General features: G+C 38.3%; 1 protein-coding gene and 1 non-coding gene across 5 annotated transcripts in view; both read right to left on the minus strand.

Moving 5' to 3' along the window:
• The window catches only part of PDXDC1 (pyridoxal dependent decarboxylase domain containing 1), a 52,242-nt gene that overhangs the window by 27,544 nt on the left and 5,447 nt on the right, over positions 1-19,251 (minus strand). For 3 of the 4 annotated variants that reach the window (XM_072835866.1, XM_072835869.1, XM_072835867.1), the window contains exons 2-6: positions 8,210-8,283; positions 7,599-7,661; positions 5,447-5,527; positions 3,340-3,486; positions 1,793-1,982 (exon numbers count right to left, since the gene is read on the minus strand). In XM_072835866.1, the coding sequence (XP_072691967.1) occupies positions 1,793-1,982; positions 3,340-3,486; positions 5,447-5,527; positions 7,599-7,661; positions 8,210-8,283 (555 nt within the window). Of the gene's footprint in view, positions 1-1,792; positions 1,983-3,339; positions 3,487-5,446; positions 5,528-7,598; positions 7,662-8,209; positions 8,284-14,420; positions 14,480-19,251 lie in introns of all 4 variants that reach the window. The other variant, XM_072835868.1, reaches the window with a different exon arrangement.
• Positions 4,679-4,748, minus strand: LOC140639240 (small nucleolar RNA SNORD45). The gene has a single exon (XR_012036032.1). It is a non-coding gene; the product is annotated as a small nucleolar RNA SNORD45 (small nucleolar RNA).

Below are 19,251 nucleotides of genomic sequence, written 5' to 3' on the forward strand. Positions count from 1 at the left end.
TGCACACTTTATTTCCCTTGAAGGATTTTCTTTTTAAATTATGAAATAAAACCCAAGACACACAATAAAAAATACAGAAGATAAAGGTGAAAATGCCCTACCATCCCATACGCCATCACTCCACCACTCTTAACAGGTTAGTATAAAACCTTCTAAATATTTTCTAAGTATTTATATACATTTTTTTTTAGGTATGAAAAACATACACATATGCACTTTCTTTTTTAAAAGTAAGCTCTGCGCCCAATGTGGGGCCTTAAACTCATGGCTCCAAGATCAAGAGCTGCGTGCTCCTCTGACTGAGCCAGTCAGGCGCCCTACACAAATAAACATTTTCAAAAACATGAATATGACCATCTTATATATACTATCCTGCCATCTGCCTTTCTCACTTAACAAAATACCCTCATACAGTAAAAGCTCTACACCCAGGGTGAGGCCGGCACTCAGGACTCGAGATCAAGAGTTGCATACTCTTGCGATTGAGCCAGCCAGGCACACCCCCACCCCCACACATCTTTTAAAGATTGGACTCTTGCCTCAAGACAGCTATACGTCCGTAAGAACCTGGCTTACAGTAGGTACTTAATAAGTAACTTGTTCCAGCTTTCTGTAAGTATATTATAAATCTCATTCTGTACACACTCAAAAAGAGGGCATAAGGGGAACTGTGTGGCTCAATCGGTTACGCGTCTGACTCCTGGTTTCGGCTCAGGTCATAATCTCAGGGTCCTGAAATTGAGACCCGTGTCAGATTCTGCAGTCTGCTAGTCTCTCCTCGTCTCATAACTAAATAAAATCTTAAAAAAAAAAGACATAATTTCTTGTCATCAGTGATCATAGCTCATAATCAACTTAAGTCCCTGAGTTTAAAAAAAAAAAAAAAAAAAAAGTCCCTGAGTTTTCCCCATGTATCTCCCCAGGACTCCTCCATCCTATGGGTTTTGCCTTAAAACAGTCTTGGCCAAGAGGCTGAACATTTTTTTTGTAGCCCTTTAGTTGGGCTACATGTACCATGAACTTCAAAAATGGTAATGCTCTTTGATCCTGTAATTCTAGATAGACTCTGAAAATCCATCTAACTAATATAATCTAGAAAATAATTTCTAAATATAAACAAAGCTTGGAGAAAAAAAAATGTTGACTCTCTCTCTACACACACACACACACACACACACACACACACACACACACACACACTTAAGGGGTGCCTGGGAGGCTCAGCTGGTTAAGCATCCAACTCTTGATTTTTGCTCAGGGCGTGATCTCAGGGGTGTGAAATTGAGCCCTGCATTATGCTACATGGAGCATGGAGCATGGAGCCTGCTTAAGATTCTCTCTCTGGGGCACCTGGGTGGCTTAGTGGTTGAGCACCCACCTTTGGTTCAGGTAATGATCCTGAGGTCCTAGGATTGAGTCCCACATCAGGCTCCCCGCAGGGACCCTGCTTCTCCCTCTGCCTATGTCTCTGCCTGTGTCTCTCATGAATAAATAAAATCTTAAAAAAAAAAAATTCTCTCTCCCTCTCCCCTTAATCCTGTTTGTGTGTGCACTAATGTGTATATATATATATATATATATATATACAGTGAATATATATATTCACATAGATGTATATATACATCTGAAAATTCATTAATATACATTTATATATTTTCTGGTAATGACCAAACATATTGTTTCTTTTCATTTGAAAAGAACTGCAGCTAAAGACACAGGTCTACATATTTTATAAAGTTTCAGGACAGACAAAACACAAGTACTTTAAAATATCCACTATATACCACATTACCTGATTACAAAGGTACTGGCCCAGGCCAGGCCTAGCAGCAGCACTAAGATATATAACAGGTTTCTTGTTATATAACACATTGAATCCATCCACTACAAAGTCTTCATAACGAGAATGAATAGCAAGCCTACAGATCTTTGCAAGTCCTTCTCTTTCTTCTTCGTGGAAATAAGCACAGCCATTTTCATACCTGTTAAGAGACAGCCATATATCAATATGGTCTTATCTTATGTTAACTCTCATTTTACAATCCTGGAAGTAATTCTTTTCTTAACCTAGAAACTGTCATCTAGAATAGTCAAAAAAGCTAGGGATCACCCTCAGTCTCTTAGACGGCTGACTTTACCCTAGAGCTGGAGGTTATAAAGAATAGAGCCTGGGTGGCTCAGTCTGTTGAGTGTCCAACTCTTGATTTTGACTCAGGTCATGATCTTAGAATCCTGAGATCAAGCCATTCATTGAGCTATCTGCCCAGCAAGGAGTAAAGTTGTCTCCCTTTCTCTCTACCCCTCACCCTGTTTGCTTGCTCTCTTTCAAATAAACAAACCTTAAAAAAAAAAAACAAAAAACAAACAAACAAAAAAAAACAGAACAGAGGCAATGATCCTTCATCCATACTCAACTCCACAGAGAGCAGAAACCATAAGAAACAGTAGAGGACAGGAGTCCTTCAGATATAAAAAGGCTGAAATCATGGTTCTGGCTTATTCTACAAGAAGGCCAGTACTAGATAACACAATTGAGGTTCTTAGTTTCAGCCCTAAAACATCCAAAGTAAATAAAATTGTCAAAAATGCTAATCAGCCTAACTTCTGCTTTCACTATTATCTGCCTGGGCCAAATTACTCTTCTCAGTCTGCTAGAGAAATAAGGAGAGAGAATTTCAATTTCAGGTGGTAGACTTTTATTAAAATAGAAGAAAATTTCTCCTTTGCAATACAGTTAGGCAAACTTAGACTCTCGCCAAGCCAACCTCGTTTCCAACTTCTGAAAGTGAGTCTCTCAAGATAAATCTTCCAGGACTAGGCAGACATTCCTTTTCTTTAAAAGTAACAGCATAAACACAAAAATATCCCTGGTCCTCGGTCTTCTACTGAATCCCTACCTGCTATAATTATAATAATGCCAACATTATCACAGCATAAAGCAAATTTCAATTTCATAACACACATCCAACTTTCTTATAGCAGCATTTCCTTTCCACTAAAGCACAAGCTAATACTTTGATTAAAAATACTTGAAGCATTTTCCTGCTCTATATCTTCTATCAACATATGCCAAGCAGGAATCCTAAAAATAAGTAACTCTGACATTATCCAAACTACATGTGCTTATGTTCTTGTCTCTTGGCATATGCTAATTCTTTCACTCATTTAATCTTCGCAACAATACCATGACATAGATATTCTTGTTATCCCCACTTAACAGATGAGGAAACTGAGACATTCAGAGATTAAGCAACCCTTCAAGAGGAAACGGAAGAGGCAGACATTAACTTAGTAGCACAGTTCCAGAAAACAGTGTACCCAACTCATAAATGTCCTTACCTGAAAATTCTGCATAGCCATAAGGTAGTGTCTGAAAGTATCCTGGTCGTAAGTTTTCTAAGCTTCTCTTTGTCCAGAGTTGAAATATAAGCTCCCAGACTATGCCCCAGCAAAGCTATATGACCTTGTTCTCCAATATTCTGGATTCTGTTAATCAAAATCAGTTATATTAAAAGAGTATTCAAAATATGAATAAAGCAATAAAACAAAACCTAGAGACACAGTATTTCCACAGAGATCTGTCAGACTTGAAATCCATTTAATGGCCTAGAAGGTAAAAACGCAAATAAATCTAGAAAATTCATGTAATAAAGTACTGACAATCTGGGCAAGAAAAATATTTTAAAAATTCAGGTCCTAGGAGGTATTTATGTTTTTTATTGAATATCTACTAAATATACAAACTGTGAATAATTTTCTCCCCCCCCATTTTTAAAAATTAAATGCCAGCTGTAAAAGCCATGGAGTGTAGAGCTGAGATACATTGGGCAGAAAATATTTTTTTCAAAAAAATCATTAGATGAAGATCAATTCCCTGCATCGAACAGCTGTTTATAACAATACAGCAAATTCAAGGGGAACCAAGTATCATTTTATGCATAATTAAAATAGAAGGACTAATTTCTCTTATAAGAGAAAGTACAAATCGGTAAGAGTAAGACCAAAAAATTGGATAGGATACAGGGCAAGGGATACATTTCACAGAAAAGGAAATATAAATGGGCCTTAAAACACATAAAAAAAGACACTTAACCTGATTCATAAGAAAAATGCAGTCTAAAATTGTGCTGAAATATAATTTCTAACCTTGCAGACTGGCAACAGTCCTTAAGTCAGCTAAGAGCCTTGCAGGGAAAGGTATGGGGAAAGAGACTCTCTCATGCACTGTTGGTGGGGCTGTAAACTGGCAAAATTCCACGGTGGGAAATTTGGCAGTATCTATCAAAATTACAAATACACAAACTATCTAGCCCAGAAACCCCACTTTTAGGACTTTAATCTCCAGAAACACTTGCTTGTGTGATAAATGACACATGTACATAGTTACTGGCTGTAGCAATGTTTGCAACAGTAAACATGAACAGGAGACTATTAAATAAAATATGGTTCATTCATCCAAAGTGAAACTGTCTCTTACAGAAGAAAGGCCCTTGTGTACTGATAAGTGATGAACTTTAAGACCTAAATGAAAAAAGCAAGGTAGAGAAAAACACAGTATTTACATAATAGAGGGAATGTAGACATTTTGCTTGTGTATACATATACATAAAGTATCTCTGAAGAATATACAAGAACAAGCTAGCAGGGAGGAATATGAAAGAAATTCCGCTTTTCATCCAAGGCCTCTGTAATTTTAGAATTTACATCAACTTTAGGTTTAGGTAACACATAGCATCACATCACTGACTGAAAATTGCCATTGTATACTCTTTTTTATTTTTTGAAATTTGAAAAGGGGAGAAAAAGTATTACTTAGTCCAAAAAGAAAATTAAATTTGGGTTGCCTGGTTGGCTCAGTGGTTGAGCTTCTGTCTTTGACTCAGGGCACGATCCTGAAGTCCCACACTGGGCTCCCTGCATGGATCCTGCTTCTCCGTCTGCCTGTGCCTCTGCCTCTCTCTCTGTGTCTCTCATGAATAAATAAAATCTTTAAAGAAAATTAAATTTAAGACAATTAACCATGAAACTAAAGAAATAGCTGAATTAAAGGAATAAAAATAAATGGATGATTCACAGACATGGACTGCCACCAAGAGATTCAGCTGTGGCAATTCCTAGCAGTTCGAACCAGAAGCATGAAGCAGAAGCCACCACCAGCAGCATAGCACACAGCAGTTATTCTCTGGTCCTTTTGCCAGCCTCTCTCTAAGACACAAAGCCAAGAGATTACAGGGTTGAGTTTTGGTGAGTGCCTTCCTTCTGTGAAATATGTTACCTAAAATCTATTAAATGTCTCTCTGAAAAGGAAAAATGAACACTTTTAATACCACATATAACTCTGAATGAAATGTAGCTCTCTGTTTTGGCAACCTGTAAGAATGCAATCACTATCAAAATTAAGAACACATATACTTTCAAAGAGAAGCTGCCAACCGTCCCTCATTACCGGGTACTCTGGGGCTCCTCATCTTCATCTCCATGCATCAGATTCTGAACTAACTGGAGGATGCTCACCATGTCTTGTCCACTGCAGAATAAAAAGAGAGCTGACGGACAGGTGGAAATAGCACGCATCCCTTACCACTCTATTTCCTTCATTTAAACTAGCTTTGATCAGTTTTTTTAATTGAGAAAGAATGTGCTTGAGATACACGAGACATCTTTTAAAAGCAAACCTCAAATTAATTCTCATTATAACTATGTAAGTATTAAATCTTCTACCTAAACACGAGATTGATTTCTGAAAATTTCACTAATATTACTTCAGCACCGTTTCTCTACCTGTTCATTTGAATCCAAGCAGAATGTTAAATAAGCATATTTAAAAAAAAACAAAATAGTCTTTTTAAGATCCTAGAAGGTCAAAGCAGCAGCAAGAATACTCCAATGCCACTGGCATGACTAGTCTCCTTTCACATAGGAGTCTTGTCTGGTTGTTCTAAGGAGACTTAAAGGTGTAATGCAAGCATCCTTTATCACCATGTCTTCCCCAAGCAGGGAAACTGGAGATCTGCTTAGACTGCAAACAGATTTTCCTCTATCCAAGATACATTATTAAATGCTAATTACATGAGGAGCTGAAAACTTATAAGAATGTGAACAGCTAAAGTAGTAAGCAATGGCAAGGCAACTTGTAATAACGTAATGTAAAAATATTATCACTTCATTTAAGGGGAATGTGACAAAAAGTTCTTTTGAAAAAGCAGCACTGTCAAAACAATGCCCCAATACCCAATCTTCTCAAGGTACTGACCTCCATGTGAGAAGGGCTATGGCCCTTGGACTTTGTGAAGAGAGTCGGTGCTAGTGACGTGACCTTGAGCAAGCTGCTGAAACTCACTAAGCCCTCACACCACAGAATTGTGAGGACACAAGGAGTGCACGAAAAATGTTTAATACTGTGCCTGGCAAAGCACCATTTCTGAGATGTTGGCGGTCAGCTTTATTAAGTGTGACTACTCCTGACATGTGGCTTTAATTCCCTCCCATGTTCCTGTTAGTATCTCTTCTAGGGAAACTTCCGTGGGATTAGTAGAACCCCTTTCTTCCTCTCCAGAGGTCTGGGAAGAAAGGACTGATAGGATTTGATTCATGCTCTCAGCTTGGAACCTGCTTCACATTTAGAGGGCTTCAAATCAGCACCATTCAGGCTAAAAGCAGGAGTGTCTATCTTAAGATATCAGTATCTGGGTGTGTTAGATAGGACACTTATATTGACACAGTGTGATCCTTCCTCCACACTTCTCTTTTGCAACATTGTATTATATTCATATTCAGGTCAAAGGACAATTTAAGGGAGTTGTACTATTTACCTATGTGCAGTTTCCTGGTTATAAAAGAAGAAAAAAGAAGAAGAAAGAAAAGAAAAGAAAGAAAAGAAAGAAAGGAAGGAAGGAAGGAAAAGAAAGAAAGAAAGAAAGAAAAGAAAAGAAAAGAAAAGAAAAGAAAAGAAAAGAAAAGAAAAGAAAAGAAAAGAAAAGAAAAAAGAAAAGAAAAGAAGAAAAGAAAGAGCTTGAGGGAAGCTGGGCTAGGACTTTAATTCCAGACTGAGTGCTAACATCCTGTAAACATTTTAGTTACACACCTACTTATTTTTCTGATATTTTCCCTGCTAGCTTAAACCACATACTTGACAGATTTGCTTTAGTTGCCAAAAATAAATAAATAAATCACTCTGCTACAAATGATCAAAGTTGTCATTTTCATCCTACTGTATTATAAAAATGTTCAATCTTATCAAATTAATATATCTCTCACTATAAAACATAGTCTACTGAATAGATTATAGGTTTCAGGGATGAACTAAATATGATAGTTGAGATATAATTATAAGTTTGCGCATTGCTTTGAGTCATGAGTTTGCTAAATTCTGAATGGGAAATTAAATTCTGAAGAGGAAAGGGGTAGCAGTATTGTAGATTCAGAATTATCACCAACTAGCCAATGGCATTCCAGTTTTCTGATGTTACACTGCACAGAACTCTCAATTTGCTTTATGCTTATCATAACTAAAATCATCAATCAACAATGGTTTGAAAATCTTGATTTAAAAAAAACACATACCCTAACTAAAAGTATGTATCTTCATTGCCACTTACCTGCCTTGGAGTGGCCCTGGAATATCTCCTGATACCAGCTTCTTTCCATTTTCCTCCTCTGTTCAATTTAAAGAAAATAAAAAAACTATTTGTTCTATCTTATCAAATTTCTAATATTTGAACATGCAAGCATGTGACAATGTTGCCTCAAACCTCTTAGTAATGTAGTGATGTAGGATTTGAAACACATTCATCACATCTTTTCCCCCACCCCTGTCGCCCTAACCCCTAGCTTTGTTCGGGATAGTTTGAATTTCAGGAAAAGAACATGAAAAAAAATAACACTTTAAACCATTTCTTGGTTAGCTGATGCTCTATAATGACCTAAACATACAGTAAGAAGTACTTATAGAATTCAAATCAATATATTAAGTTAAATAAAACTCTTCATAGGCAGAACTGAAAATTTTAAGTTCAGCTCCTCGATTTCAAAATCTTTTAATTACAAAGTACCTTCTACCTAAAACAAACACCATCTTTAAAGTCAGACGAAACTAAGCTAAGCGTGACATTGTGAAACCAAGAGGTGTTTTTACCAGCAGGAAACCAGTGCCACCAGCTTCACAACAGGCTGAACACGTTTAATAGGGTCACTTCTGTTCCAGGCTCACCTCTGACTGTCCTCTAGCATCTTCATGGCCTCCTTTAAGTTTTTTCCCATCTCAGCTAATGTAGGGTCTGCTATCTGGGAAACAAATTGAAAAAGGTTAAATTGTAATAACCCTGTACTATTTCTGCAACATAATTCATCGAGAAAAATTAAACTCAAGTCCATTTTCTTCTGGATTCATTATAAAACACATGGATTTATTATAAAGTACATGTTTTAAAGGTTCTCTATTTTCGCTATATTTTTTAAAAAGATTTTTATTTATTTATTTTAGAAGGAGGGAGAGACAGTGCATGCATGTGTGCATACAAATGGGGTGAGGGGCAGAGAGAGAAAGAATCCCAAACAGACTCCACACTGAGCATAGAGCCCAACTCAGGGCTCTATCTCATGACCCTGAGATCATGACTTCGGCTGAAACCAAGAGTCAGACACCTAACCAACTGACCCACCCAGGCGCCCCTCAAGTACATCTGATTTTGAAATTCTAAAGTACAAACATGCAATGTAAAAGAAGTCCACCAGTCCCACTCCCCAGGGAAAGCTGCTCAAGATTGACATGTTTCTTTCCAAATTCGCACCTTACTCCTGCATGCCCTGCAACTTGCTTTTTTCTACTTTATAGTGAATATGGCTCCATGTCAGTATACATGCACTTCATTTGTAGTGTTAACACCAGATTCCACTCTACGGATGTAACATTATTTACAGACTTCAATGAATGCTAGATTATTCCCATTTTACATTCTTAGAAGCAAGGTTCAGAAAAGTAGTTATGCTATTTATTTTACTGCTGTAGTAGGCTGAAAAATGGCCTCTCCAAAGATATTCACTTCATAATGCCCTGGAACTTGTGAATGTTACCTTATACAGCAAAGTCTTTGCAGATGTGATTAAAGATCCTGAGATGTAAGATTACTCTGAATTGTGCAGGTGAGCTCTAAACATAGCCACGTGTATCCAGGTAGGAGAGAAACAGGAGACTACTCTTGCATGTGCACGCACGCACACATAGACACACAGAAGGCTTCATGAGGACAGAGCGGAAAGAGGTCTGAAGGTGGTGCTGGCCTCAAAAATCAGTGATGGGGCCATGAACTCAGGAATGTGTGTGGACAGGCAATATAAATTGGCATAAGAAAGGAAAGACTCTCCTCTCCCCTGGAACCTCTGCAGGGAGTTTAGCCTGGCCAACACCTCGACTGCAGCTCAGTGATACAGATTTCAAACTTCTAGCCTCCAGAACTGTGGGAAAATCACTTCCATATTTTCAGTTTGTGCTAATTTGTCACAGTCGCCCCAGAAATCTAATACCCTCATAAATCTGGAAGTAAGGGGCGCCTGGGTAGCTCAGTGGTTGAGCATCTGCCTTTGGCTCTGGTCATGATCCCGGGTCCTGGGAACGATTACCGCATTGGGCTTCCTGCAGGGAGCCTGCTTCTCCCTCTGCCTATGTCTCTGCCTCTCTTGGTGTCTCTCATGAATAAATAAATCTTAAAAACAAACAAACAAACCTGGAAGTGATTCCATACACTCTGGAAGCTTACACAGCTGGTCACAGTGACTGACACCAGAGAAGGGAACTGGAAGGATGGGCATCAGATCAAATCTGTTTCAGCTCACATCTTTTTGTTCTTTTCGGATTTTGGTACCAAGTATACTTCTATCTCCCATTCAAAAAAAGAAATGCTTAAAAATCTTACAAAATTCAACACACAAACTCTTTTCCCTTTCTTTATTAACCTCGTTAGCAATCTTAAGGCAGACAATCTGGTTATCCTGAACTTCTTTACGAGTTGGGTTATAAATAGTTCTAAAGGCTTTCTTATGTTCCCTTCTAACTCTTCAAGTGTACTTCAAGTGTATTTAATGCTCTTTTTCCTTCAGACTGCTTATTACACCTCATCATAATTATATGGAGTAAGTGTACAATAGGTTATATTACAGTTGGTATTGCAGTATCTCTTCAAAATTGTTTTTTTAAGAGAAGGAGAAGGGAGAGAATCTTAAGTAGGCTCCATGCCCAATGCAGGGCTTGATCTCACAACCCTGAGATTGTGAGCTGAGCCAAAATCAAGAGTCGGATGCTTGCTGAACTGACAGAGCCACCCAGTTACGCCTCTCCTCAATTTTTTTTTAAGAAATGCTACTCAGTTTATCAATTTTATATGGAAAAATGTTAATTCTGGAAGGGACCTTAGGGACTAATCCAGGGATTTTCCACTTGTGTTCTTCTGAGTCTTAAGACTCCTGGGAAGAACTTTGGGAAAGTACGGTTAGGTAGGCAATTGGGGCTTTTAGCTCTCTGCCCCTCATGAAGGAGAGCAGATCTGTTCTGTAACAGTAGTAAGAGTTTTAACTTTCACTTGTAGAAGCAATCATTGAACGGAAGAAGAGTAAGTATAGGACGTAAACCTCCGGCCTACCATTTGAGAACTGAAGAAACTAAGATTCAGAGAGGTAAAGTGACTGGCCTAACGTCACAGAGCTAACAGGTCACATAGCAGTGACACCAGAACTCTCTGGCTTCCTGACTCCGGTTTCTGACTTTTCTATTACATCACACTGACTCCCAAAAGGGATTACAAAATAACCATGTAGCCACATCCAATACGATTTACACAAGACAGAAAAATCATTTTAAAACTGGTGTTTCCAATAAAATTCAAAATTTAAATGTAATCATGAGATGGGTTAGTAAGTAATCTCAAATGGTCTCTGTGTTCTCAGCTAATGAGTATGAGCAGAATGAGTAACAGATAATGGACAAAGAATGTGTCTGAACTCCTCAGTCTACTGGTCATGTTCCTCATTATCCTCATCCCTGTGACCCTCCAGGGTGTTCCCAATCATCTGGCCAAATGAAAAGATAAACACTTCTGCTTGATCAACCACACTTCCACATTTCATGCTTTTAACACTTGCCCTGAGATATCCTTCTGCTGTTTCTCTCTCTAGCTATTAAATCACAATTCAATACTTCCAAGAAACTTTGGTGGATAAAACTACTTCACTCTGTTCTAGTCTCTTTAAAGATATCAATATCGGGACACCTGGGTGGCTCAGTGGTTGAGCATCTGCCTTTGGCCCAGGGTGTGATCCTGGAGTCCCAGGATTGAGTCCCACATAGGGCTCCCTCCATGGAGCCTGCTTCTCCCTCTGCCTATGTCTCTGCCTCTCTGTCTCTCATGAATAAATAAATAAATTCTTCAAAAAAAATTAAAAACGAATTTATTTTAAAGAAAGATACCATTATCATTCTTGCTAACCCAAAGAATCTGGACCTGTTGCCTGACAAAAAGGATTGTATTTATGGGGACAATGGAACAGAATACATGAAACTGGGGTCATTCTAATATGCAATTGCCCTTTATCCTTACGATTCTTTACATCCTTTACTGCAAGTGGTTTTAGAGATGATCTTTCCAATATTCTCTCCAATTAGATTATAAGCTTCTTGAAGGCAGTAATTCAGACTCCTACTAATTTTGACTGCTTTTGTAGGACTAGGAGTCTCAAGTCAGCTTGATTCTTGCTTGAGCTGTCATGTTACCTCTGAAACCCCTTAGGAAAGCACAGCATAATGGGCATCAACATAGTGACTCTAAGTGCAACACAGCTGACGTTTCCTATAGGACTCAACACACTTTTTCAGCTAAGAGTAGACAAAAACAGTTGACTTAGTTTAGAACTCACTTCTTATGAACAATACTAATTTTTAAACACCAGAATTCATATGTGATGGTGAGATGCTCACATTGTGAAAGGCAGGAGGAAAATGCAGCTTTGAATTCCCCCATTTGAGTCTCTCTACAGAGCACATGCTCATTGAGAAGAACGGCTTATATTTAAATTGTTCTGGCTCCTCCTCTCTTTTAGGAAGTGAAGTTGAGGGTGGAGCAGGTGGCACAAAGTGGGTGGCTAGGGAAAATAACATTTATAGTTAACTTCAGTAAATTAAATGTGAACAACTGCCTTGTCTGGCACTGTAACAGTTATGGGGTTGTGTAAATGGTAAATAAAATCACTGCCTCCTAGCTCGCGGCTCCTAAATATGTGTAAGGCAACTACTTGAAGCCTCTGGAGGCATTGGTTTGTAGTTGTATAATTTGTTACAGTTCCCTAAAACTAAAAACCATGCCTCCAGAGGCTTCAAGTGAGGGCAGCCGTGATTATCTTATTCACATTTCATATCCTCCATAACTGTTACAGTGCCAGACAAGGCAGTTGTGTGGTAAATGTTAATAAACAACAGCAGGGTAACAGCCAGATACAAACCTAAATGAGTAAAAGGTTAAGCTTGTATAAAGACATCTATTATTCAGTATTTAGATAGAGATTGTCTCAGGATTTTGAGGGGAAAAAATAGTACCTGTGCTAGGTTCCTAGGGAATGTCTTTTTTTTTTTTTTTTTAAATTCCTTAGCACCAATATAGGGTCGAGCACAGGAAAAGGGCTCAATGAGATTTGTGATCCTTAATAATTACTAACAGTTACCGGACTGCTTACTATATACCAGCCATTACGCTAATACTTTTATATGTATTACTTCCTGACTAACCCAAAGGCAGTTAGTATGCTTTAGGGCCAGAATTTATTTTTTTATTTAAATTCAATTAATTAACATACAGTGTGTTAGACTCAGAGGTAGAGTTCAGTGATTCATCAGTTGCATATAACACTCAGTGCTCGTCATATCCCGTTCCTTCCTTAATGCCCATCACCCAGTTACCCCATCCCTCACCTCCCTGCCTGATTCCATCAACTCTCACTTTGTTTCCTGTGATTAAGAGTGTCTTATGGTTTGTCTCCCTCTCTGATTTTGTCTTGTTTTATTTTTCTCTCCATTCCCCATGATCCTGTTTTGTTTCTTAAATTCCGCATGAGTGAGATCATATAATTGCCTTTTTCTGATTTACCGTTTAGAATACCCTCTAATTTCATCTACATCATTGCAAATGGTAAGATTTCATTTTTGATGGTTGAGTAGTATTCCACTGTGTGTGTGTGTGTGTGTGTGTGTGTGTGTGCGCGCGCACCACATCTTGTTTATCCATTCATCTGTCAAGGGACATTTGGGCTCTTTCCATAGTTTAGCTATTGTGGACATTGCTGCCAAAAACATCGGGGTGCAAATGTAGGGTCAGAATTTAAAACAAAGCCTATACTACCCTAGAACCAGTGCTCTTAACCACTAGGCAATATTGCTTTTCAATTTTATCAAATAAGTAAATAAAGCAATTCACACTTTGAAAAAGTCCTTTACTCAAAAGTCATAATTAGAGCTAAGGCCTCCCCCTGCCCCCCCTTTTAAAGTAGGCTTCAGGGATCCCTGGGTGGCGCAGCGGTTTGGCGCCTGCCTTTGGCCCAGGGCGCGATCCTGGAGACCCGGGATCGAATCCCACGTCGGGCTCCCGGTGCGTGGAGCCTGCTTCTCCCTCTGCCTATGTCTCTGCCTCTCTCTCTCTCTCTCTGTGACTATCATAAATAAATAAAAATGAAAAAAAAAAGATTTAAAAAAAAATAAAGTAGGCTTCACGTCCAGCAGGGAGCCCAAGGTGGAACTTGAACTTACAACCCAGAGATCAAGACCTGAGCTGAGATCAAGAGTTGACTGAAACACCCAGGTGCCCCAGGCCTCACTTTAAAGATGATCCTTGCTTAATGTTTTCACCCAGATAAAAAGTATATCAGAATGCTCTCCCTATTGGTAAAATTTCACAGTGTCAACTAGATGACCAAAAACATACCATTTAACCCAGGGCATTTGCAAGAGTGAAAGGAAGCACCATTAACAATTAAGTCACGACAACAGTTATAAACTGAGACAGTTCTGGGCCAACCAGGATGTGCAGTTACCCTGGCCTCAACTAAAATGTTCACTCCAGAGCTCACGCCCTCATTCCACCTAGTAGAGCCCATGCAAATGTCTATGGTCCTGGCTGTCTGAGTTAAAAGGTAAAATCAGAGGCAACATATAATTTGCAAGTAGTGCATCTGAAGACTTCTAAGACTTCTTTTCCTACCAATGAACACATCTGAATACATTTTGAAATACATTTTGAAATCTTGAGTAAAGTGACCTGACTCAAAATCTGGAGCCTACCAGGAACAAATTCTGGAAAAAAGGTCCTTCTGTTAACAAAATGATCAACAGATTCCAACCACCCCTTTTGAGGCCAGCAGTCTTTAGCTATGTCTTTCCTACTGACCTTAAGCGAGCCAGTCCAGGTTGCGAAGTATGTGAATGTGGGGGTTTTCAAGTGCTTTTCTAGGAAAGAGAGCAGGTGCCCAACTCAAACTTCTGAGCTGGACACCTATGGGCTCTGCTCACCCTTGGTCGCTAAGCCTTAAAAAGGTTGCAGCAATCATACTGTCAAAAAAAACAAAAAAACAAAACAAAAAAAAAAAAAACAACCAAAACAGCGCAACAAAGCATTTATAGAGTGTGTATACCTAATCACAAAACCACTTTATGCTCATTACTGAGGATTCAGAGACAGCTATTACACTGTTAGTTATCAGACTGCAAATTTATAAATTATATTTCAGTTGTGGTTGATTCTGCTGTGTAATGAAATGGATTCAGTATTTTTGCTTCAATTATATTTAACAAAGATGCATGGTATGGCTTAATGCAATTTCAAAGCTAAGAAAAACCATTTGTGTGGTAATTGTCACAGAACTGAAATAGCTAATTTTGTAAAACAAGCCCCACTATTTGTCATTTTATAAATTTTTTTAAAGATTTATTTATTCATGAGAGAGACACACAGAGAGAGTGAGTCAGAGACACAGGCAGAGGGAGAAGCAGGCTTCATGCTGGGAGCCCAACGTGGGACTCGATCCTGGGTCTCCAGGATCACACCCTGGGCTGAAGGCGACACTAAACTGCTGAGCCACCTGGACTGCCCCCCCACCTTTTAAAAGATTTTATTTATTTATTCATGAAAGACACACACACACACACAGAGCATTTTATAAATATTTTTTAAGAGCCATGTTTACACTAGTTGATTTTCATCACTTTCAGTCAGTGCAGAATATTAAAATATCCTGCCACTATCAAAAGAAGAAATATTACACTTATGATGTTAAAATACCAATTAAAGTTCTCACAATTTAAATGTTAGAGGAGAAAACTCAAGAGTCAAATCCGAGGTAAAAACAGTAGAAGTAGTCAGGGAGTAATTCTCAAAAGTTTTCTAAAAGCTAGTAGGAAGTTCTAAATTTATCTGGAATAGGGCTGCATAGATTAGTGAAAAAAAAAAAAAACACTTATTTTTGCTCTTGGCTAGAATTGTATCAACTCAGTATAAAGTAACACCAGTATTATTCCTACCCTTATTTGGAATACAACCTATTTATTATTTTGTTCTATTTAATTTTTTTAAAAACTGCTGGTAGTGACCTGCTAAATTGATCTGACATCCCATATACAGGATGTAACTTGTAGTACAGATGTTGGCAGTTATTAACAACCAAATAAACACTCATTTGTTAATAAAGTTCATTTACTAAGAAGTTGTTTATAACAACCTTTCAAAAATGGTAAGCTGTAGTAGAAAAACAACCATCTTAAGGCATAAAATTTGGGAACTATTGCTCTACAGTCATTTTTAAAATGTTCTCAGCTCTCAAGCATGCTTGATTGAGCTCTTGTATATATTTTTTTCAGTTGAACCAAATATGAAAACAAAAATCATATATTTACTTTCACATGAATTAGGGGACATCTCAAACCCTGAATTCATGGATACCACTGTTTAGCAAAATCTAAATTAAAAAGGGGAGGGGAGAGAAAGGAAGAGAAAACATATCTGGAAAGAGGCTCAAGGGAACTTTGTAAGGAGATGCAAATATTCCACATCTTGATCATGCTGGTGGTCATATGTTTGTATATAACTGCCCAAATTAAAACTGTATCATTAGAGTGGGTATTTTTATTGTGCATAAATTGTCCCTCAATTTTATTTTTTTAAAGATTTTATTTATTCATGAGAGAGAGAGAGAGAGAGAGAGAGGCAGAAGGAGAAGCAGACTCCATGCAGGGAGCCCAATGTGGGACTCGATCCCTGGACCCCAGGATCATGTGCTGGGCGGAAGGCAGGCACTAAACCACTGAGCCACCCAGGGATCCCTGTCCCTCAATTTTAAAAAGGCGAGCGAATTAATTTAAAGTCAATTTACAAGAAATATTAAGCAAATAATAGTGCAAATGGCAAACATGGCAAGATTCAAAGATGATTTATGAATAACTGCTGCTTGGGAAATATAGAGCTAACCCTTTAAAGAGAAGCAGCTCCCTGTAGAGAGGGAAGAAGTCTAAAAATCTAATTTTATTTATTTTTTAAAGATTTATTTATTTATTTAAAGAGAGAGAGAAAGCACAAGCACAAGAGGGAGGCGCAGGAGAGAGGAGAACGAATCTCAAGCAGACTCCGTGCTGAGCATGGAGCCCACTGTGGGGCTCAATCTCACAACCTTGAGATCATGACGTGAGCCGAAACCAAGAGTTACACACTAAACTGACCAGGCCACCCAGGTGCCCCTAAAATGTAATTTTAAGACATATAAATCACAACATTCATCAACAGAAGTAAATGATACTGTATTTTCTTTTTTGTTTTTGTTCTTTTTTTTGTTTTTTGTTTTTGTTTGTTTTTTTTGAACGATACTGTATTTTTGATAAACTTTTTCAGAGGAGGAATGTTCACAATTGGGGAATTTTAGGACTATTAACAAAGAAAAACTAAAGCATGTGAGAATACCAGCTGCTCATATTGGACAGAAGACCGTGGTGTCATCAAATGCTAGTTTACCACGTACACATTAGATATATTAAGAAAAAAAATTACCACCTTTCTTCAATTGATCAAAGCAATCAGAAAAAAACTCCAAAATCCTGTGATTCTAACATACCTACTATTGTGGCCTTCCCTGTCTTTCTAAACGAGGTGAATCCTGGAGAGTGATAACCATGCAATTATCATCAACTCTCTCAAAATCACTTATTTTCCTCCACAGCAAAAACATAAATCGTGCCTGCTATCCAGCACTAGTTCAACAAGTACCCCAAATACTACCCATCTCTGAGAAGCACGAACACAGCAGCACAGCTGTTTCTTTCAGGTCAAGGACAAGAGGAAATTTTTGACAGGGATTCTCTGGGACATTGATATAGCGGCAAACCTGGCTTGCCTTTTTGGAATCTCAATTTCTACATTTATAAATACTTTTGCCTGATTTCAACAGAAAAGTTTTCCATTAAAAACTAGGTACTATTGTCTGTGTCTTCTAAGAACTGGATACTCTTGGAAAATCTTTTTTAACTCTCATGGACTCTGTGTGTCTGTGACAACAAGAAGACTACTGTCATCACTGGCTCATTAAGTAGCTTAATATTCCTAGTTGAAGAGGGATATTCAAATATTGCATAGGGTATTAGTATTTAATCATACCAATTCATCAAGAAGAGAAGCAAAAAAGAATATATGGGGAAAAGGGGCAAAAATAGATGGTAGAGAATAATCTGGTAGAGATAAATAGGCAGCAGTTAGTAACATCAGATCAAACCTGTCACAGAAACATGCGGAGGGTTAAAAAAAAAAAACAACAACATTCAAATCACTCGCCTTAAGATATCTGTTGGGAATGCTAGGGATCCAAGTCTAAGTTTCAACAAATGTATTGCTAGAGACCACTCCTCTGGAGATCAATTCACTCAGGCTTAAATATATCATGAATAAGTGCTTCCCAACAACCACACAGATGGAAAAGTACCACATATCAAGCAAACTATTTCTAAGACGTCTACTAGTTCATCTGGAATCACACATTTATCTTGGAACACAAAAAAATTGCCTACAGAAAAGCATGCTATAGTCACTGGAAAATAGAAGTCTTTCATTCCAGTGTTTCCTAGGACTTGGGGATGGAATCAGAAAGAGAAAGATATCCATTATCCTCACCAATATCACTCTGTCCCACACTGAATTGGAACTTTGTAGGATTAACGCTGCTAGATTTAATCTTTCTGAGGAAAGGAACCCATCGATTGTGAAGCCTTCATGTGGATCTATGCATCTTCAGACCTTTAAGGCTGAACTGTGTGGGGACCCCTTGGTGGCTCAGTGGTTAAGCATCTGCCCTGGGCTCAGGTTGTGATCCTGGGGTCCTGGGATAGAGCCCCCCATCAGACTCCCCAGAGGGAGCCTGTTTCTCCCTCTGCTTATGTCTCTAGTGAATAAATATATAAAATCTTTTTTTTTAAAGGCTGAAAGTGAAACTGCTTACATTCAACTGTTTTTAAAACACAAAACCCACAACTTCATAGGATTCCACCTAATACAATGTCTAGTCTAATAAGTAATTCAGTCTCACTAGGATCCTAAGATCACTGTAGCTAAATGTTCAATGTCACGGAGTTCGCGTTTTATTTTTTAAGTAGGCTCCACACTGAGCATGGAGTCCAACATGAGGCTAAAATTCACAACCCTGGGATCGAAAACTGAGCTGAAAGTGAGAGTCAGACACTCAACTCAACTGAGCCTCCCAGGCATCCCCCAGAGCTGCACTTTAAAATGAGGGCTTTATTTTGCTGTTTCTGCTTTTCTGCACATAGGAAGAAGGTTCTATTAGAAAAGTGTACTCTTCCCTCAGTCATTTGAAACTCAGAATGCATTTTCCACAGAAATAAAAAGTGGACAGGGTCCCAGGCTAGATCTCAAGGACCATCCAGCTTTTTTTTTTTTTTTAAAGATTTATTTATCCATTCATGAGAAACACAGAGACAGACAGACAGACAGACATAGGCAGAGGGAGAAGCAGACTCCCTGAAGAGAGCCCGATATGGGACTCCATCCTAGATCCTGAGATCATGCCCTGAGCTGAAGGCACACGCCCAACCGCTGAGCCACCCAGGCATTCCCAAGGACCATCCAGTTTTAAGGCAACTAAATACTGGGCATTTAATAAAGCAAAAATTATTAAAAATAATATTTTTTGCATTAATAAAGCAAAAAATATTAAAAATAATATTTT

The sequence above is a fragment of the Canis lupus genome, chromosome 8 (genome assembly GCF_048164855.1).
Source record: "Canis lupus baileyi chromosome 8, mCanLup2.hap1, whole genome shotgun sequence".
Classification (NCBI taxonomy): Eukaryota; Metazoa; Chordata; class Mammalia; order Carnivora; family Canidae; genus Canis; species Canis lupus.